Here is a 23,199-nt window from a genome sequence, read left to right as displayed (position 1 = left end):
TTGAGATTTTTTATTGGGCTATATGAGATATAATTATTATTATTATTATATTTTTAAAGATTTTCTTTATTTATTCATGAGACACACAGAGAGAGAGAGAGAGAGAGAGAGAGAGAGGCAGAGACATAGGTAGGGGGAGAAGCAGGCTCCACGCAGGGAGCCTGACATGGGACTCGATCCTGGGTCTCCAGGATCAGGCCTTGGGCTGACAGCAGCACTAAACTGCTGAGCCAGCCAGGCTGCCCGAGATATAATTATTTAGAACGGGCTACTTTAGCCTTTTTCAGGATTTGATATTTTTGATAATTTTCTGAAACACATCTGGATGGGAAGTGTTTTCCACCCTTCCTTATATCTACTTTTAGGCAATTGTTTGTTGGTTCCAGTTATTTGTAATGTTTACATGGCCTCCCCAAAATAACATTATTGGCTTATTTAGTGATTCAAAAAGTCACCCAGTCATTCACTCAATTAATAATTATTTAGCATCTTCCATGTTTGAGGCCTGATGATTAAAGTTGGGCATATTATGGTAAGCAAAACAGAAATGGGCTGATTCTCTTGGAACTTATAACTTATAGCATTAGAGACCTATATATAAATAAAAAATTATGATGGAGTCTGATAAGTTTTATTGAAAGAGGGTAGCCTAAAGTACTATTGGAGTGTAGAACAGGTACTCTTGATTCATTTAAGGAAGGTGAGACATTTTAAAAAGATGTATCTATTTACTTGAGAGAGAGAGAGAGAGAGAGAGCGCGCATGAGCACAGGAAGGGCAGAAGGAGAAGGAGAGAGTATCTCAAAATTCTCTCAAGATTCTCAGGAGAGAATCTCTGAAACGAATGTGGACCCCCATGTAGGGCTCCATCTCATGGCCCTGAGCTCACTACCTGAACCACAACTGAGCCCAGTGTTTAACCAACTAAGCCATCCAGGCGATCCTGATGATATTTCTAAAAAATACAGATTCTTGGTCATGATCCGCAAAAATTTTGATTCTGTACATCTGGATTAAAGACACTTGTTGTTGTTAGTATTATGGGGCTGATTATTATTTAACTCCCCCACATAGTCTAGCCAATTTAGAAAATACTGTGTATGAGTGATTAAAATGGGCAGTAATCATGGCAGGGTCTCTTAAATGAACTAGCTAGGGATGTAATAGATGGTTTTTGGGTGATTTCTGCCAGTAGACCAAAGGTTGAACTTTGTATTAATCCCTATTCAATTGTAAATTCTTGTCCCTAGGTCATAAAAGTTAACTGCACCAGTGGTAGGTGGGAGAGCTTTGCTTTACTGATAGTACACATGGAAAAGACCTGGAATTGTTTAGTTATAAACCCAAAGAGAGTCAGAGGTGGGCCTAACTACCATGATCTTAGATCATATAACTGCAAACATTGTATCAGAAAGAAGAGGCGGCACCTGTGTGGCTCAGTGGTTGAGCATCTGCCTTTGGCTTAGGTTGTGACCCTGGGGTCCTGGGATTGAGTACCCCATCAGGCTCCCACAGGGAGCCTGCTTCTCCCTCTGCCTGTGTCTCTGCCTCTCTCTCTGTGTCTCTCATTAATAAATAAATAAAATTTAAAAAAAAGAAAGAAGGAGTCAAGGGTCCCTTGTGCAGGACTTGCTGGAGGGCATATTTGGACTCCTGTGGATAGTCCCTAGAATCATATTTAAGGGGGATGGTGACACTTGGGTGTATGAGAGGATGTTGAGCTCCTTGATAAATATCCATATGAGAAAGAATTGGAGAGAAATAGTCCTATTCATCCCAGAGGGAAAAAAAAAAAACTTAGTTTATATAGTTCCGGAAGAAAGAACAGGGATGAAAAAGGGAAAGGTAAGCCAGTGTCTTTTTATTCACTGACTCATTTAGTCATGTAACAGATATTTAGTACGTACTCATTCTTGAAATTGTCAAAGTTATAACAGTAAACAAGACAGATTCAGTTCCTGACTTCATGAAGCTGCAGTTTATTGGAAGATCCAGACGATTAAGCAAGGAACTTAATGAAAATGTGATAAGTACAGTAATGGGAAACACAGGGTGCTATTTCCCCTCTATATAAAACACCTTTCTGATATTAATACTATCAGAAGGGTGGTAAATGATGAATACTCTGACCTTGGAGGTATTCAGAAGAAGCTGTGGGGGTAATGAGGATGTTGTGCCAATAACTACCATTAAAATCATATTTAACTTTTAGCATCAGTGGTTGTCAATACTTTGTGACAGATTCACACTCCCTGCTTTTTGCCCCCTTCCTACCCGGTCCTTCCCTTTCTTTGATTCTCATTTACAATTACTTGAGTCTGTATGATGAAATGATTTTCTGATTTTCACAGATGTTTGTATGTAAAGAATAGGACTAATTCTTAGAACTGAAGTCATTCTTAGTATATTTTAATCTGGGCTATCAAGTAATTGAGGATAGGCATAAGTCTTTATGTACATGCACTGTGATCTGATTTATAGCTTCAATTTTTCCTATTCCTTTGAATGATTAACCCATGCAGATGGAGACTCTTAGGGGGCATTATAGTGGGAGCCTGTATTTCTGGGGGGCATGGGCAGGTACCAAGAATGAGTAGGATGTCAATGCTGCTTTTCATATAATTTTTATGTGTTCTAAAAAAAGATTATGATTGTTTTCAGTGTTATGTTTTGAATTCTTAACATGTCTTAAGTAGTTAGAAGAGCTGACTTTTAATTCATAGGATTTAAAAAAGTTAAATATTTTATTGTGACATTCTTAGGACTCTTTAAGCTTTTCACATCAGTGTTATAGCCTGAAGTTGGATATTATGGAGGTTTGAGTTTACTTTCTCTTGACCCAATGTGACTTCCTGTTTCTAAGAAAAACAGTTTTAAAGACTTTTAAAAGGAATATCTTGCATGCTTGGCAGCTCTTGTAAAACCACATGTTAGTAAACCAGGGTGAATGAAATATATATATATATATATATATCCCAAAGAAAGAATCATATTGCTCGGCCATTTTGTTTTGTGCAAATTGGATGCCATAGAAAATTCTGGTGATTTGGGAAATGCCTGCTTTTGGTAATCAGATAAATCAAGAACCAAAAGTTTCATTTTGATTTAGTTAATCATCCTAATTCAAGGGGACATTTGATCACAAATTGGGATTTACTCTGCTGGAGATGATGTATACTGGTGATTCTGATTATAATGGTTTTTGTTGCAACTTGGGCACTTCCTTTCTTTTTTTTTTTTTAAGATTTTATTTATTTATTCATGAGAGACACACAGAGAGAGGTAGAGACATAGGCAGAGGGAGAAGTAGGCTCCTGGCAGGGAGCCTGACGGGGGACTTGATCCCAGGACCCCAGGATCCCGACCTGAGCCAAAAGCAAATGCTCCACCACTGAACCACCCAGGTGCCCCTGGGCATCTCCTTTTAAATATATTCACAAATTTAACCAATTCACATGCAGCCTCACAATATCATAAAAAAAATCCAGTTAGTCCTACTTAGTCAATGAAGTAAATGAATATTAGTGAATAAGCTTTGGTAGTTAGATAATTCTCTTTCAACAGGAGGTTCATGTCTCCTGGCTCTCAGGTCAGAGATTCAGCTTTTCTCTTGGTATTGTTCTAGTAATTGGCTTCTAATGAATATTTTATTTTTTATTTATTTATTTTTAAAGATTTTATTTATTTATTCATAGACACAGAGAGAGGCAGAGACACAGGCAGAGCGAGAAGCAGGCTCCATGCAGGGAACCTGATGTGGGACTTGATCCTGGGTCTCCAGGACCACACCCCAGGCTGCCGGCGGCGCCAAACCGTTGTGCCACTGGGGCTGCCCATCTAATGAATATTTTAATTGGAATGAAATATGTTTTTGTAATTCTAAGGGTGATTTATTCATTTGATTAATATTCATTGAGTACCTAGTGTGTGTCAGGCATTCTTCTAGAAGCTGACTGTATGGTAAGGAATAAGGCAGGCAAAGTCCTTGATTTTTATTTATCTATTAAACACTTATTTAAAGGCTTAGTATATGCGAGAAACTGCATGAGGTTCTTTAGAGATATTAAGTCATTTAATTGTCCTAGCAATGCTATGAGGTAGGTATCTTTATTGCACAAGTGTAAAGAAGGCTCAGAGTCACCTAGCTAAGGAAGCAGCTGACCCAGGCTTTGAATGGAGAATGAGAGCTCATTACTACTTTATCGTCCCTCGGTGAACCTGATCTCATGAGCTCACACATTGTTGTTAAAAATATTAACAACATTTTGTTAAAAATATTAAAAAACAATAATAACAACAAAAAAGCCTCCAAAACACACAGAAGAAAAAAATAAAGGAAGGTCAAAACCATGTGTCATCTGACCACTGTTAATATTTTGGTGTCTGTGTTCCACTCCTTATATGTGTATGTGTAGAGTGTGTGTGTTTGTGTGTGTTTAAACATATAGAATATCTTGTTGGTTTGTTATCACTTATTTTCACAACATATAAATATTTTGCAGGCCAGTACATTTAAAAAATAGATTTTTAGGGCAGCCCCGGTGGCCCAGTGGTTTAGCGCTGCCTTCAGCCCAGGGTGTGATCCTGGAGACAAGGGATCGAGTCCCACATCAGGCTCCCTGCATGGAGCCTGCTCCTCCCTCTGCCTGTGTCTCTGCCTCTCTCTCTCTCTCTGTCATGAATAAATAAAATCTTAAAAAAAAAAAAGACTTTTAAATAGCTGTACAGAGTTCCATCATTTGTCTATATCATGATTTATCTGATATAGTTTATCTAACCAGTTTCCTTCCACTTAACAAAAATTTTCAATTTCATAAACTCTGCTTTAATTAGTATCTTTATAACAAAATCTTTTTACAAACTTATGATTGTTAGAGAGTTTCTTAGTGAAAAATGGTATTAAAACTCTTTGTAAATATTTATACAGTATCCACATGCAGTCTGTGCTTTAAGAACATGACGAGGTTAACAATGTAAACATACTTTTTCTTTTAGGTTAGTGGATGACAGATGTGTGGTGCACCCAGAGGCAGGAGACCTTGCCAACCCTCCCAAGAAATTCAGGGGTAAGAAATAAATATATATTTAAGTGACCTAAGGGCATGAGATTATTTTTGTGTCTTAAAAGAATTCTTATTAAAACTTTTAATTTTTAAATTTTTAAATTTTGTTTGTTAAAACTTTATTCAGTGTGAAACTTCCACATATAAATATGTCCACTGAAAATTCCTTCAAAAATTTCTTCATTATTTTTTTTCTTCTGTACACATTGAAGGCTTTACAATGAAAGAATAGTATCAATTTTTGTTTTGCTGGACAATAATCTATCTGTTGAAAGGAAATCTCAGTAATGAACTCTGAAAGGCTGCTTTTCAAACCAATAAATACAGCCAAATATTTATTTATGTATTTCTATGACAGTTATGCTATAAATGTTAGTGTTACATTATCAGCTCTTTAGTTTATCTTTGTGAAATCTCCAGGAGGGTGATGGTGATTTTGTTCACTTAGCTTTTAAAGTGTCACTTTGAGTGGCATGTAATAACTAACAATTGTTTTAGAACTCCTTTCTAAGCATAATTTTAGAGTTAGCTTGATAATATCAACTGAGACATTGGCCATAAGAGGAGACTGATGATAACTTGACTGTGATGAAGGAAGGATTAATGGAATCTGCAAATGAATCCTGGTCGAATGAAAGCCACCATTAAAAGCTGGCTCAAATCAATTTCATAGGTTGTGTGTACTCATAAAAATAAAGATAATTTTAGAGCAGCATTCACTGGGAACACAGTGTGTAAGCATTACTTCTCATAATGTTGAAAAGCAGTTTTAATATGGGATAAAATGCCAGAGAGAGAGAAAGTGGAAGGGATTCCCTAGAGCCCCAGACCGGTCAGGATGTGCTATTTCCTGCCCTGGGGAAAGGAAGGCTGTAACAATTGCCAAATGTTTCCGTTGTTTCGTTCCCTGTGATGGACTCTTTTCCACTCAATTCCCATGATAAGAATATCATAGATGTTTCATTTTCTCTAAACCCAGAACCTTGTGGAGAGAGTGACAAGCACAAGAGATATTTTTGGAGTTAAATTGGCCACTCTGAATGGGAAATCAATTTTTTTTTTCTCCACGTGGAGAAATTAACATAAAGCCACCTGTGGGAGATACTCTGCCCATCAGAAGCACCCATAAAACTACTCAGTAGGGACTCTACCCTAAGTCTGGGCAAGCGAGGGGTTCCCTCAGCAGTCCTTCCTGAGGATGGGCTCCCAAGAGAACTAGGGCGACAAAGAGTCAGTAGTGGGACAGGTGAGTCAGTAGTGCTGGAGGGCATTAAAGATACAAGGAAAAGTTTTGAAGGCAAACTGGGACAACGAATCTGTATCTGTAACAGGAAAAACATGGGGTTCAGGTTTTGACTGTACGGCTCCCTGGCTGTGTCATTTAAAGTAGGTCACCTAACCGCTTTGAGCCTCAAAGGGCATTTGTTGTTGGCTGGTGAGAGCAGGGATGGGTAATAACAAGAACAATGCCCACCACACAAAGCTTTGTGAGGCTTGAAATCTTTCCAGAGAATAAATGTAAAGAGTTTTAAATCATTATAGAAATGACAGTTAACTTACAATAGAAAGGCACGATATATTTCCTTTTGACATATTTGACTCTGCTCTTATGTTGTTCCCTCTCCGAGAACAGGATTCTACTTTTTCCTTTTTTGTGTTTTCTAGGCATTTGCCTCTACTAGACATCCAGAAAACTGCAATTAGGTGCTTTGGATGAGAGACTGAGACTTTTCTTGGGGTCATATGATAAAACTTGGTTGGGGGCAATGGGGGCTGCTCCACACTTCACTGCCCCAAGATCGGGTAGTCTTACTTCTTGGGCAGTTAGGGGAGATGAATCTTGCAAAGGTAACCTTCAGGGTTTGTGGCCACCTTTTCTTCTTTTCCTCTTTCCCAGTGAAGTGAATTGGTTGAAAGCCTCAAGATTATTTTAGTGTATTTGAGGGAACCCCGTGGTAACACTCTGAATCTAGTAGGTAATTAAATATAGATGCTTGGTGTCATATTATTCTGTGGGCACTGGTTCAAAGTATGAATCACTCAGGTGCTCTATCCCGCCCATGGAAGGCTGGCTTTTCCTGTAATCTAATACTTTTGGTTATTGTCCTTGCTAGTTTGTTCTGATTCTCTGCCTCTAGTTTAAGACTAAAACTTTTTTTTTTTTTTTACTCCATTTATCATCGGAGGGTGGTCCTTTATTATTGGGGATTGGGGGTTTCCTTTTACCTTAAACCTCTGGCTCTTCAATGATTCTTGGAACCCCGTCATGGCAGAGGCCCAGAAATGAAATCCCTGAGGTGGGCTTGCCTCTGCCCTGGTGTTCAGACTGCTCAGCAGCCAAAAGTGTGCCTTGTCTTGTTCCAGATGCCTTGTCTTTTCACATCGTTTGTCCTTTTACAGCTTTTGTATTTCACCATTCTCTGCCTTCACATATTCCCCTTGTGGCCTCTGGCTTTAAAAATCATCATTTTTTTTTCATAGGTTGGCCTCCCAGCATCACCACCCCTGCATTTCCAGACTCCTCAGCCAAGTTTCCAGAGCACCCTCCCTCATTGTTACTTTTTAGATAAGGTGAAGAAACAATAGCATATCACACAGTTCCGCTGTACCTCAGTTCCTCTTGCTTCAGCCACACAAATGATATTCTCAAATTAATTTGAAAAGATCTTTGTTTTTCAGAATCTATTATTTGTCCAAGTGAATCATACTATTTTAGAACTTCTAGGCAATTAAAAGGTAATCCAGTGTAACACCCCCCGCCCCTGCAATTTTCAGAATGAGGAACCTGAGTTCCAAAAGGGTTAAAATGATTCTCTTCAATATGCACAATTATACAGTGAAATATTCTTTTGACTGTGTCTCACGTATCAACAGAGGAAACCAAATTTTAACAATAACTTCCAAAGAGCTATTTAAAACCTTATTGACAGCTATTTTTTAGCAGAAACCACACAGACTAATATTGACAAAAGCACAGTGGCATTCTCTTGTCAGTGCAAAATGGTCAACTACTATCTGCCTTTTTTTTTTTTTAAAGATTTTTAAAATTTATTCATGAGAGACACAGGGAGAGAGAGAAAGGCAGAGACACAGGCAGAGGGAGAAGCAGGCTCCATGCAGGGAGCCTAACGTGGGACTTGATCCCGGGACTCCAGGGTTAGGCCCTGGGCCGAAGGTGGTGCTAAACCGCTGAGCCACCCGGGCTGCCCAAACTGTCTATTTTCTTAAAAGATAAACTTTAATCTTTGGAATAAATTCATATGTACAGAGGAGTTGTAAAAGTAGTATAGATGGTTCTTCTTCACCCAGTTTCCCATTGTGTTAGCATGCTTCCATTTGGGGCATTTTGTCAAAACCAAGAAATGACTGCTTGTACACTACTATTGAACTTCCAGACTTCCTTTGGATTTCACCAGTTTTTTTACCTACTCTCCTTTCTCATTCCTGATCCCATCAAGGACCCCATGAAACATTCAGTATCATGCTTCTTAGTCTAATCTGGTCTCGGACATTTTCTCAGCCTCTCCTTGTTTTTCATGACCTTGATGCTTTTGGAGAATGCTGGCCAGGTATTTTGTAGAATGTTCCTCATTTGGGGCCTGCCTGATGTTTTTCTCATGATTAGATTGGGGTTAAGTTTTTGAGAATACCACCGAGATTCACTGGCCTTCTTCTTGCAAACATATCAGGGACACATAATAGCAACATGTTTGATGACTGGTCCTATTTTTTGATATATAATTTAATCCTTCTCCCTCATATTAACTTATGGCAATTGTTTTTTATTGACTTTGTAGTCTTTTGGTTTTCCTTTTTTCCCCCTAGTTCCTGTAAACACTTTTTCCCTACCTTCCTTGCCTCCTACTCTCTAGAAAACTCTTCTCTGATGTGGATTTTTCCTGAAATCTGTGCTCTGTTGAACATGTGCATTCTCTTTTAAGAGAAGAAGCTAATAGAAATCAAAGCAAGAGAGATTTCTGTGTCCCTTTATTACCATCAGGGTGATAAAACATACAAGTAATAGAGAACCCAGGAAGCCACCCCCCAGAGGGAACGAGGGAATAGAAGATAGCCCCTTCTTCTGGTTGATTAGATATTCCCCAGGGTTGGCTCATTTGGTCTTTAAATGTCCAACTCTAAAAAAAAAAAAAAGTCCAACTCTGAGATTCTGTGGTCCTTCGGCATGTGACTATTTCATGATCTACCATGCCTATCAGGTGGACACATCTGGCAAGCAAATAGTCATCCTGAAGCAGTAAATCACAATGTTTCTGGAAGTAGAACTAAAATAGAGAAATCTGGTCTGTGGTGCAACACTAATGTAGATAGTGGAAATCAGGGTCTTGGGAGAAGATTGACAAGATTATTTCTTCAACTCAATTCCTCCTCTTCATATAATTCAGGGAAGTTGCTTTGAAGGCTGGGACTCTCATCTTTTGCTTCTACTCATGGAAGTTACACACATAGGTGCATAAGTGAGAAAGCCATCTTGCTAGGTAGTAGTTTTGAGTTTTTATTTAGTTGACTATGTGGTCTTGTCTAACACAGTGATTCTTTAGTATGAGCCAATTTTAAATCCCTCCTCCACTAGTTTAACAGTGGCTGTGCTGAATTGCTTCAGATTTGAGGTTAGTGTCATTTTTTAGCCTGAAACAATTTCAACTTTGAAATAACTAAGATTTATTAGGCATTTAATACATGCTACCTATGCTTGGGGCTTCCTAGCCATTATTATTAGTATTATTTTAAAAATATTTTATTTATTTGACAGAGAGAGAGAGAGAGAGTATGAGAGCACAAGCAGGGGGAGCAGGCAGGCAAAGGGAGAGGGAGAAGCTGGCTCCCCGCTGAACAGGGAGCCCGATGTGGGGCTTGATCTCAGGACTCTGGAATCATGACTCTTAGCTGAAGGCAGATGCTTAACCAACTGACCCACCCAGGCACCCCTTCCTATTATGTGGTAATCACAATAACCCTATAAAGTGGGAATTGTCACTATTCCCAGTTTGCAGTTGGCAGAGTTAAGTGTAAAGTTCTGCAACCATCTTAAGATCATGGGCTGCAGAGCTGTTTGTTTTTATTTATTTTTATTTTTTGCTGTTTGTTTTTATTCATTGTATCATACTATATATTGAATTATGCCCTCCTATAAATTTTACTTAGTGCCTCTGTACAGCCAATTAGATTAAATTTAATCCCTCTTTCACACAATAGCCTTTCTGAGTATTTGTTTAGGGTGATCACATTTCTACAGATCTTTTCCAAAAGTCTTTCACTTGTGGCCAGCCACAAATACTTCAGTGATTTCTCTAGTTTTCATTATACTGTCTTGTTTATTTTCTGGTCAAGCTTCTGTTTGTCAGTATAATTCTTAGAGGTATAGAAAGAAGAGAACATAGTACATTTTGGTCCTGTATGATGAGGATTTTCCTCTTTTTGAGATCCTCTGCTTGTGGCCCCAGAGTGCTGGGCAGGACTCCCTAATTCACCTCCAGCTGTTAGTCAACCTGGACTCCTGATGCTTTTCATTTGCATGTCTTAATCCTCATTTTCCTCCTCCTGTGCTATATAATTGGTACTTTGGAACCAAGTAGAGAATCTGTTACACTTCATCTTATTAGCATTGATCGGCTCATTATTCTTGCCTGCCACTCACTCTGTCTCTCACTCCAGTGCATGTGCCTTTGCTCTCTCTCTTTCTCAGATCTTAACTCTTATCCAAATTATTTATTCAAATTCCCAGTCTCTTGACACCTTGAAATTCGTTAGGTTGGCAAAAACATGTGATCCTCTGAATTCATGTGTTATTTCAGTGTACTTGAATATCTCTGAGGAGAAATAGGTTAGGATTGTGTTAGAGTCTCTACAAATCAGACTTCAGAAGCTGTGGATGGAGGTGATCTCTGGAAGCACAGATAAGGAAGGAGAGGGGGAGAGTGAGCCTAAGGAAACAAAAGGCCACAAATTGTTCATTAATGTTCATCACTGTGGTGACTGGAACTCAGTGTTCCTGGGGCCTTCTGAGACTCCATGAGGACCATCCCTCAGAATTCTCTTCCCCAAGGATAGAAGAGCTGGGGCCAACTTCCATCCTCTGGGGGTTATGGGTGGCCGTGAAAAGGGTGTTTTATCACCCTCTTCCACAACATACTTTTGGACGTCTCCTGCTTGTAGCTGAGCAAGTTCTCTAAGTGTCAGGAAAAGCTCTCCTGAAGAGAAGAGAGATGGGAGAACTTGAGGTTAGGGGCTGGCAGCGTGCTGGAAATGGTCCACTGTAGTTGTTAGTGAACTTGGGCCTGAAGACATGTGGTCACATTACTTGTGTATGCTTGGAAGTTGCACCTGTGTCTTTATTTGAAAGACCTGCAATTAGCCTGTAAAGTGTATGAGGGTAAAGACTGTGTTAGCCTTGCCCTCTGGGGAATTACCAAGGTCAAGAAGAGTGTTGTGCATATTGTTAGTGCTGAATTAATTTTTGTTGAGTGAATTAATAAAGTTCTAGAAAAAATTATAATTCTTAAAGGCAATATATTTTCAGGTCTGTTGTCAGATATTTTTTGGGGGGATCTTAACACCACTCAATATGTAACAAAGTTGTTGCTGATTAGTTGTTTTATAATAAAGCAATGTGTAGACCTGCTATTTTGTTATAGTCTTAAATTCTACTCTAGATTTAAGTTCATTGGTGTCAAGTGTGCCTTCTAACAATTAGTCTGTAGGGTGAATAGCAGAAGATGAAAATTACTACAGGTATTGAGTGAAGTTTTTTTTAGGTTACAGCATTTTGTAGTTTCCTACAAAGAAGTCTAGAAAATTTGAATGAATTTCCAAGCCAATAGTTACATGATTTATTAAAAAAACTGACCAAAGAAACAACAACAAAAAACTTTAAAATCTCTAGGTGAATGTTACTGCTGTGCTGCTCCTGTGTATTTGTGGTAAGTCATCATAGTACAAACCTTCTACAGCTAAGTCCCTATTATTAAACCCTAAGAGGCAGTGGAAATTGGATAATAAGTTTACTCTTCTCAGTGAGGTTTCAGAGAAGGTCCAAAGGATGAAATGAAAATAGATTGCTTTGCCTCTTTGCTTCTTCTGTTAGAGCTGGTCAAGATTGTAAAAGTGAATGTTTCAGTCTCTATTGGAGGAAGTTGCTGTGATTCTGAATGGTCAAATGGACTACTATGGAAGTCTCACGAATTGCTATTTAGGGCAGTACTCACACAATTAATTGTTTATCTAAAATATATATGGTACGTGAACTTTGATTTGTGGCTCTAAGTTGTGAAGTTTAATTTTCTCTCTTAAGAGAAAGTAGTGAGGGGTAGAAAATTAACACTAGTGATGTGCATGTTTAGTGGCATGAAGATAGCTCTCACCCCCCCCACTCTCTAATCATCTATCCATCGGCCAATTTTCCTGTGCTACTAGCTCTTATATAAAAGTCTTCTTTCCAGTATTGTAGATGAAGTTAGTTATGTGTCTAAATTCCTGTAAGTATTGAATAAATATTGAATAAATACCTGTTGTCTGTGAGAATTTTAATAGCCAAGACTACTCTTTGCAAGAATAGAAAGTCCTAAATGTTGAATTTCTTAATTTGAGTGCTTGTGATGGCATTTTACATGTTACTTTGTTTAATTCTCAATAGCCCCATTTTACAAATGTGGAAACTATAGAGAGATAAAGTAACATGTTCAAGGTCACACAGCTACTAAGCGGTAGCTACTAAGTACTACTACTACTAAGTAGCTACTAAGCTACTGAGTTTGTTTGAAGCTCTGTTCTGCAGCATTATCGGATCTTGTGATACGTTTAGTAGAGATTTATTCAGTGTCCATTGTGTGCAGTTCAGTGTGTGAACTAGTTGGCATGGTTCAAACGAGTCAGAAATGAACGCTACTCTCAATTAAATTTATAATTTAATGATAAGATAATGTTTATATATAAGATATATAAACAATTATAGCATGAGGTAGAAAGTGATAAAGGCTAAATAAAAAGGTGTGGTGAGGTATTGTAGGAGGATGGTGATTTTAATTTCCTGTTTTGAGAGATGAGAAAAGCTTCTTAATTATGATAGCATTTGACCTGTAGCTTTAAAAATTTGTGCCCACAGGGAAGGGACATATGGGTTTTTCAGACTGAGAATGAATCTTTTTGTGAAAGTAGTTCCTGGGGCAATAGTTGGTATGCAAGCTAAACTGCATTTTTCTTTTCAAACTGTGACAGAATGCTTGGCATTCTTTAAAGTATAATGCTGAGAAGAAAGCACTAAGCCATTACCCCGGTACATTTGGTCTTCTAGGAGATAGACAAGTTAACCAATGATACTTAAATGTGACCAAGCCTACTCTACTGCTACCACTGCTGATGATCACATTTATTTAGTTTTTATTATGTGTCGGGTAATGCTTCATAGTCTATCAATCTATGTAATCCTTGTGTAACCCTAAGAGGTATGTTATTATTACTGAAAATTATTATCTGCATGAATTAGATAGGTGCTATGCCAGAAATAAAACAACAACTACCACCACCAATGGCTTATGTAAGATAAAAGTTGTTTCGTAGTTCCTAGGTGAGTGGATCAGAAACATCTTGGCAACTCTACCATCCTCAGCATATGGCTCCCAAAGTCGTTCCAGTAGTCACCATTTCCCAGTCAGTAGAAAGGGGGTAAATGGAACGCAGGGCAAATAGAGTTTTCTTTCAGGAACATTTGGAACTTCATATATCATTCCCACTCATATTCCATTGTCACATGGCATTTTGGGTTGAATGGTGGCCTGCAAAGGTAAGTCCATGTCTTAATCCGTGTCCTATGAATGTTATCTTATTAGTAAGGAGGAAAGAGTCTTGAAAATGTAATTACATTAAGAATCTTGAGATGAGATCATCTTGGATTACCCAGGTGGGCTCCATATCCAATGACAAGTGCCCATATAAGAGAAAAAAGAGGGGAAGGCACACACATAGAGGAGAAGGCCATGTGAAGACAGACACAGAGCATGCAGTTATGTTGCCACAAGCCAAGGAATACTTGGGGCCATCAGAAGCTGAAAGAGACAAGAGAGGATTGTTTCCTGGATCCCTCAGAGGGAACATGGCTTTGTTGACACCTTACTTTGGACTTACAGAGTTCAGAACTCCAAGGGAATACATTTCTGTTTTTTGTTTGTTTTGTTTTGTTTTTAGCCGCCAAGTTTGTAGCCATTTGTTTTGGTAGCTACAGGAAACACATATAGCTATAACATGCTGCAAGATGGCTGAGGAATGTGGTGATTAGTGGGCTGGCCACATGTCTACTAAGTTCAGGAGTTTTGTTACTGAAAGGAAGAGGAGAATGGATATTTGGGGTGAGAGGTAACATTCTCTGGCGCATCCCATTTTATAGCTGAGGTAATTGAGGTATAGAGAAGTTAAGTAGCTTGCTCAAGGTTCTACAAAGAAAAGGAAGCAAAGCTTTAATTGAAATCCAGACCCTTAACCATTAACTATATTGCTTTGAAGCTCAAGGGACTTTGGAAGCAGAGAGAAGAGAATTGCAATTGATTTTGGAATTCAGAGGAAGACTGGAGGTGAGCTGGAGCTGTGAAAGAATGGGCAGTTATTAACCAGATGGAAAGGAAAGGGTTGAGGAGAAAGAGGCATTTCTGGCTGAGATGCAGAGGAGTGCAGTGGCATGACCCATTTTGTGTTTGTGGGTTTTAAGAATGTTTAAAGCTCTTATGGAAGAGTGGCAGAGATGAGCTTGGAGGAGGTCAGATGCCTCATGGCCTTGTATGCTGCACTGAGGCATTTGATATTTATGTTAATACAGTGGAGGACTATTAAAGAATTTTAAGATGGTCTGAAACATGATCAGAATTGAAATTTTGAAAGACTGTTCTCTTACATGGAGATATTGGAAATATGGGATGGGATATCAACTGGAAGACTCTTAAAATAGTCCAGAAAATTTGACAATGGACTAAGCTAGTAGCTATGGATGGTGGAGTGGCTGGTGGAGGTGAGGGAGAATGTGTGTCCCAGAATTCTCCCATGTTTCAGATTTGGGCAATGTAGTAGATATTAGTAGCATGTATTGAGATATGGAATACAAAGGAAACTACTTGATTGGGGAAGGTAATTGTATCAGTTCCTTCTTTCTTACTGTCTGTCAAAATACCCCCAAACTCAGTGGCCCACTTAGTGTCTGTTTGTTTAATTCATTAATCTGTGGGTTCATTGGCTGATGATCTTATTCTGAGCTCTCCTGGCTGATTTCTGCCAAACTTGCACATGTATCTGTGTGTATTTGTCAGCTGGATGATTTAGGATGGCTTTGCTCACGTATCTGCCAGTGGATAGATTATGGTGAGGGTGCCTGAGCCATGTGTCTCTTATTGTTTGTCAGGCTAGCTCAGATTCTTCACATAAGGATAGTCTGACAACAGTGAGAAAGGGCAAACACCAGTGCTCATCACTGTACAAAACTCTGCTTGTGTCACATTAGCAAATATTCAGGTGCAAAGAATGGAGACATTGGCTGCACCTTTTGATAGGCAGAGCTGCAAAGTCACCAGCAACAGGATGTGCATACAGGGATGGAAAGAATTTATGGCCTTTTTCTAGTTTACCATAGTAATGAACTTGGTACTGGCATCCCTTCTGCCAGAGAGGTAGATTTAGAAGATTGCTGAGTATATTGAGGTTCAGGAGAGATACTAGATGGAAAAACAGAGATTGAAATTTATTAAAATTTGGATTGAATTTAAATATGGATTAAATTTAAAGCTGTGAGACTGAGAAGAAAGAGTACCCTAGTATTCCTCTGAGAATATCAACATTTAAGGTGTCAGAAGAAAACATAACAGTATGAAGAGCCACCATGAAATACCACTATAAAAATGGCTAAAATTAAAAAAAATATATCTGAAATGCCAGGTGTTGACAAGGATGCAGATCAATTAGGATGCTCATGCATTGCTGGTGGTATACAAGATGCTACAGCCATTTTGGAAAAGAGTTTGGCAGTTTCTTCAAAAGTTAAAGGTAGACATACTATATGACCCCCAAATTTCACTTGAGTATTAGCTAAAAGTATGAAAAATTAAGTTCACACAAAGATTTGTACATGAATGTTTGTAGCAAAAACTGGAAGCAATCTCAGTTGGTCAATGGATAACCAATACAGGCAATGGTATATTCATATAATGGAACATTACTCAATAGTAACAAGGAACGGAGGTCTGATATGCCTAACAATACAAATGAATCTCGAAAGTGTTATCTAAGTGAAAGAAGTTAATATACTGTTCTGGAGAAGGCTGAGGCAGGAGGGATGACTTTGGCCAACTCAAGATAGAGGAGCCTTGAGATGGTTAATAGTTCTGTTGACCCAGAAATACTCTCTTGACTTCACTGGAAAAAAATTAATTCTCCCCACTCTAGACTTGTGTGATCCCCCCACTCCACTTTTTTTTTTTTTTGCCTCTAAGGCTGTCTGTGTGGGAAGATGGAGAAAGACCTTGTTCATTAAGGACTCTTTGCCTGTTTTTGGTGAGATCTTCAGATATTTACATGATACAGTATTAATTTTGGGGACAAGAATGATCCTTATGGTAACTATTTTAATCACTTAAAAAAAAAGATTTTATTTATTCATTCATGAGAGACAGAGAGAGAGAGAGAGAGAGAGAAAGAGAGAGAGAGGGAGAGAGGGAGAGAGGGAGGCAGAGACACAGGCAGAGGGAGAAGCAGGCTCCATGCAGAGAGCCCGATGTGGAACTCGATCCCAGGTCCCTACGATCAGGCCCTGGGCTGAAGGCAGTGCTCAACCATTGAGCCACCCAGGTTGCCCTCACTTTTATAGGATATTTGCTCTTCTAAATGATATGGAGGGTTAGAGGTTTTCTACCTATGTAATATTTTTTTAAAATAATTTTTTAATTAACCTTGTATTCATTAGGAAAGTAATCCAATTATTTTATCCAGTGGAATTTCCTATAGGAAATGCATTCTTTTTATAATGTAGTTTCTAGGAACACATTATAGTAAGAAGCATGGACTGTTTGTAGAACTGAAACTATGGCTCACTCAAAAATTCTTCAGTGAAGTAAATAGTAGTGATTTTTTTAAAGGTTCTGTTTATTTTAGAGAGAAAGTGGGAGGAGAGACAGAGGGAGAGAATCTGAAGAAGATCTCCCCACTGAGCACAGGGCCCATGAGGGCTCCGTCTCATGACCCTGAGATAATGAGCTGAGCAGAAACCAAGAGTTGGCCGCTCAACTGATTGAACCATCCAGGTGCCCCAATAGTGATTTTTAAACCATTTTTCTTATCCTCTCTTATATTGTCGTGTAGTAGACATATTAAAAAAATGTTAAAAAGTCAAATCACTTTAGTTTTCTCATGTTCTATAGCATAAAATGTGGGAGAATGTCATATACAAATTTGTTAAGTGGAAGTATATGTGAATTAATAAGATTGTACTTCTATGGTTTGTGGTAGGTGGGCCTTACTTGTTTCACTCTATTATGAGTATTAAATTAATAGAAGTTATATTTTGTTTATGAAAGTCTCTGTGTATCTCCATAAAGCTTACTAATCATTAACTTATTTAAGCTACCACTAAGATAAAAGTTTGATTTGTACGTTGTGTATTCAAGTTCAAGTAAACTGCCTTTCCTTCCCAGGTGTTGATTTAGTGAGTGAGCCATTTAAAAATCTTCTCTGATCAGGTGCCCTTGTTTACATTTTGTGGTTTTCAAGGTAAATACAGTAATTTCAGGATAAAGCAAACAGGTGCTGGCGGGTGGCATTGTTTATTTTACAAATGCTTGAAAGTAGTTTGGAATCTTTTGTCTTTTAGAGAATAAAGCAGGTAAAATCCTAAGAAAGCAGTCCTCAAAAGTAGAGATCCAACCTCACTTGGCAATGCACCACTGATTCACGCTTGATCTTTTTGAGCCTTGCTGGCCCTTTTTCAACTGGGGACCCCTGCAAAGAGGGATAAATGCCCTGAAAATGAAAGTGGTGGATCCCTAGGAACTCACTGAGTCTTGGTACTTCTCTAATGCTTTGCTACATGGCTGGCTGCTGTGAGTGCGCCCGTGTGTATGCAGGTGTGTGTGCATCTTCCACTGGATGGAGTTAGAGGTGGTTAAACTCAAATTTCCAGAGGTTCTCAAAGGATATGTGGAACTGGAAGATAATAGGCTTATCTAAGAGTGTCCTATCTTGAAATCACAGGGATAGGTAGGCTGAAACTGGCTTTTAAACTTGCATTTTCTAAATGCCAGAAGTTTCAGCTCTTGTTTAGAAACAGGGCTGTTGCATTTGTCCCTCTGATTCTACTTAGATGTACTTTATGAAGCACAAGTTCAGCTATAATTGTTGTAGAAAACTTCACAGTTATGCAACTTTCCTTCTGATTATATCTGCATAATTAAATACCTCAACGTTGGTAAATATTAGAAGGAATGGAGTTAAACAAAGTTAATTGTGTGGCTAGGTTGGGAGTTATATTCTGTAATGTTATCATATAAAAGAAAAAAAATCCAATACCTGAAATGTCATGTTAAAAAAATGGTGTGACTGCCCAGTAGGCAAATGTAAAAACAAAGCAAAAAGCACCCAACTGAGGATAACTAATATTATGACTTAAGACATTAACAATGGAAGTCCTTTAATCCTATTTTTTTCTTACTTTATTTTCTTTCTGTTTATTTGACCAACATTGCTAGTAAAATTAAAGGTTAGTATTGCCATTAATTGGCTGATGCATATGTAAGCTAGGAGAACAAAATAGTTCCCTACTTTCATCCTAACACAAGAGATGGGTACCACTGTTCTAGAGGCTTCTTTGAATATATTGCCTGCCACTTCCTTGCTCCCTTAAGTAAAATTTATTCAATAACCTGGAATTCAGGGGTTCATCACTTATAAATAGCTTAGAAACATTGACTTAGTTGAATAAAACCTTTGGAACATGGAAACTGATTGCTTCCTACAGAGAAAGCAAAGGCAACTAGGAGCACTTACTACATGTACACTGTAAGCTATGCCATCATGATGTATAGCAACCAGGCTAGCTGAAGATAGTCCCCTTGTGCTTGCTACAGGCCATAGAGATGGTGAGTGCATAGTGTGAATCAGGTAACACAACATATTGAAGGACATAGGCCTTCTTGTGGTTCTGTAGCTTGGGATCCTCAAGATCCTTTCAGGTGGTGTGTAAGATCAAACTTTTTTCATAATGAGACTAAGACATTATTTGCCTTTTTCATTCTCACTCTTTCTTGAGTATATAGTGGAGTTTTATGGAGGCTACTTGAAGTATGGTGGTGTCACTTTTCTGTTGGCTAATGAAATATGTGCTTGTGTTTTACTTTGTTGTGAATTTCTCAGTTTAATTTGTCATATGGTAAATATAGGTAGAAATGGCCCACAAAAGGATTTCTCTTTGGGGTTCTCAATAATTTTTAAGAAAGTTAAGAGGTTTTGAGACCAACAAGTTTGAGAACTGTTTGCTAAAGGAACAGGTAGCAAGAGTTAGGAATAAATTTCACTGAGCTATGGGAAAAGGCATGTGTTAAAAGCAGTGGAAAGACAGGTAATAGGCAAGAACTATAGTCAGGAAAAGTAATTAGAAATCAGGATGCCAGCAGGTATACCAAGGAGGCAGAACAAAATGGGATAGGAGAAATAATCTATTTTCTGTGTGCTTTTTGAGTTTAGCTTGGTATCCTTAGCACCTTGCCTATAGTAGGATAGGCCTGTGATGAATGTTTGTGAAAGATTAAATTTAGAAATATAAAGATTGTAGAACCAAATAAAAATTTGAGAAATATATGATATGCAGTGTTGATCACAGTAATACTTTTAATGGAGGTAATAAATATCCAAAAGGGGGAAAAAGATATATACATCATTATGTGTCCTAAGTGGGAATTTAATGTTTTCAAGGTAATATTTAATGACATTAGAAGATGTGAAGTGTAGGGGCACCTGGGTGGCTCAGTGGTTGAGCATCTGCCTTTGACTCAGGTTGTGATCCCAGGGTCCTGGGATCAAGTCCCATATCAAGCTCCTTGCAGGGAACCTGCTTCTCTCTCTATCTTTGTCTCTGCCTCTCTCTGTGTGCCTCTCATGAATAAATGAATAAAATCTTAAAAAAAGAGAAGATATGAAGTGTAAAAAAAGCTTAATGTGAACTGTATATATTTATATATACGGTTTATATAAATACATTTCCAGTTACCTAAAATACGATATGCCCGTATAAGTGTGTATTTTGTTAAATGTGTCTGACTGCTTGTCTCTCTAAGGATATACTCTAAAATGATAAACATGGAAAAAAAATAAAATGATAAACATGGTTAACCTTGGGGCATGAAAAGAGGTGGGATTCTTTTTTCTTTTTACTTTTTAGGTTTTCTAATTTTTTTTCCAGTGGTCATTTATCAGTTTTATATTCAGAAAAACTCATTTTTTTTTTTTACAACCAACATATACAAGCATTGTTTTTAGGCCACTAGAAAAAAAAAAAGCTGGAGTTGTTGCATGTCATGATAGCTTTCTATCTCAGGCTCAGAATTTTTTTTTTTTTTTTTCACTGCCTATGTGAGGTTGGCTTGAATGTCTGGAGGCAGCACAGGCAGGTGAGAATTACAGGGTGAGCACTGGAAGCCAAATATTGCTGTTACCAGAGAGAAAGTAGGAATTCAAGTAGTCACTTTAAAACCAAATCTAACAATATATATGACAAAAATCATTCATGATTAAGTGGGACTTATTCCCAGGATGCAAGGGTGGTTCAATATTTACAAATCAATGTGATACATCACGTCAACAAAAGAAAGGATAAAAATCATGATCATTTCAATAGATGCTATAAAAAAGCATTTGACGAAGTACAACATACATTTGTGATAAAAGACTTGACAAAAGTAGGTTTAGAGGGAATACACCTCAACATAATAAAGCCTATATATGAAAAACCCACAGCTAATATCATCCTTTATGGGGAAAAACTTAGAGCTTTCCTCCTAAGATCAGGAACAAGATAAATATATCCACTCTCATTACTTTTATTCAACATAGTAGTGGAAGTCTAGCTACAGCAATCAGACAAGAAAAAGGAAAGGCATCCAAATTGATAAGGAAGAAGTAAACTTTCACTATTTGCTGACGACATGATACTATATATAGAAGACTCTGAAGACTCCACCAAAAAATACTAGAACTGTAAGATAATTCAGTAAATTCACAAGATACAAAATCAATATACAGATTGATTGCATTTCTGCAATCAATTCTGTTGGATTTCTATACACTAATAGTGAAGTAACAGAAAGAAAGTAAGGAAATAATCCCTTTTATAATTGCATCAAAAATAATAAAACACCTAGAAGTAAATTTACCAAAGGTGAAAAGTTTTCTGTTCTCTGAAAACTATAAAACATTGATGAAAAGCTGAAGATGACACAAACAAATGGAAAGATGCTCATGGATTGGAAGAACAAATATTGTCAAAGACACCTGTCAGGATGGCTAAAATAAAAAACACAAGAAATGACAAATGTTGGATGTGGAGAAAAAGGAACCCTCTATCACTATTGGTGAAATGGTGGGAATGCAAATTGCTGCAGCCATTGTAGAAAGCAGTGTGGAAGTTACTCAGAAAATTAAAAATAGAACTGTGCTATGATCCAGGAATCACACTACTGGGTATTTACCCGAAAAATACAAAAATGTTAATTCAGAGGGATACAGGCACCCCTATGTTTATTGCAGTATTATTTATAATAGCCAAGATAGAGAAGCAATCCATGTGTCCATTGATAGATGAATGGATAAAGAAGATATGGTATATATACCTAAAATGGAATGTGATTCAGCCATTAAAAAAGAACGAAATTTTGCCATTTACCACAACATGGATAGAGTCAAGTATAAATGCTAAGGGAAATAAGGAAATAAGGCAATCAGAAAAAGACAAATGCCATATGATTTCACTTATCTATGGAATTTAAGAAAAAACAGAGACGCAAAGGAGAATGACAGAGCGAAAGAGAGAAGAGAGAGACAAACCCAGAATCTGACTCTTAACTATAGAGAACAAACTGATGGTTATCAGAGGGCAAGTGGGTGGAGGGCTGGAGGAAATAGGGGATAGGAATTAAAGAATACACTTATGATGAAAAAAAGAAAATAACTGGGCAACCTGGGTGGCTCAGCAGTTTAGCGCCACCTTCAGCCTAGGGCGTGATCCTGGAGACTCAGGATCAAGTCCCACGTCAGGCTCCCTGCATGGAGCCTGTTTCTCCCTCTGCCTGTGTCTCTGCCTCTCTCTCTCTCTGTGTCTCTCATGAATAAATAAATAAAACCTTAAAAAAAGGAAGACAAAAGAAAAAATGATAAAAAAGGTGAAAGGCTATATACAAAAACTAACTCAAAGAACATCATAGAGTTAAATATGAGAGTTAAAATTATTAATCTGTTAGAGGCAAATAGGAGTAAATCTTCCTGACTTTGGGTTACTTAATGATTTCTTAGCTATGACACCAAAAGCACAAGCCATAACAGCAACGAAAAATAGATAAACTTCATCAAATTAATAACTTTTTGTTTCAAAGGACAGCATTAAAGAAATGAAAAGACAACTCATGGTCTGGGAGAAAATACGTGCACATCATGTATCTGATGAGGGACTTTCTCTAGAATATATAAAAACCTCTACAACTCAATAATAAAAAGATAAATAACCCAATTGAAAAACGGGCGAAGACTCTGAGTAGATATATCTTCAAAATAAGATATAAAAATGGTCAGTAAGCATGTGAAATGATGCTAAATGTCATTAGTCCATCAGGAAAATGCAAATAAAAGCCACAACAAATATCAGTTCACACTTGCAAGGATGGCTATAATAAAAAAAGCAGATAACATGTCTTGGTGAGGATGTGAAGATATTGGAACCCTTATACACTGCTGGTGGAAATGTAAAATGATGCTTGACTTTGGGCTTTTTCAGAAGTCCCTCAGCAAGCTGAAATAGAGTTGCTGTGTGACCTAGCGAATCCATCCTTAGGTATATACCCAAGAGAGATGACAACATTTCCACCTGAAAACTTGGACACAAATGTTC

At 37.9% G+C, this 23,199-nt stretch overlaps 1 protein-coding gene across 5 annotated transcripts in view; it reads left to right on the top strand.

Moving 5' to 3' along the window:
- ITPR2 (inositol 1,4,5-trisphosphate receptor type 2) overlaps positions 1–23,199 on the top strand; it is a 471,510-nt gene that overhangs the window by 29,735 nt on the left and 418,576 nt on the right. For 3 of the 5 annotated variants that reach the window (XM_041735326.1, XM_041735324.1, XM_041735322.1), the window contains exon 2: positions 4,996–5,066. The exons of 1 other annotated variant lie outside the window; for it this stretch is intronic. In XM_041735326.1, coding sequence (XP_041591260.1) covers positions 4,996–5,066 — 71 coding nt within the window. Of the gene's footprint in view, positions 1–4,995; positions 5,067–14,582; positions 14,645–23,199 lie in introns of all 5 variants that reach the window. One more of the 5 variants, XM_041735323.1, reaches the window with a different exon arrangement.

Source organism: Vulpes lagopus, chromosome 21 (genome assembly GCF_018345385.1).
Source record: "Vulpes lagopus strain Blue_001 chromosome 21, ASM1834538v1, whole genome shotgun sequence".
NCBI lineage: Eukaryota > Metazoa > Chordata > Mammalia > Carnivora > Canidae > Vulpes > Vulpes lagopus.
This window is presented reverse-complemented; position numbering and strand designations above follow the sequence as displayed.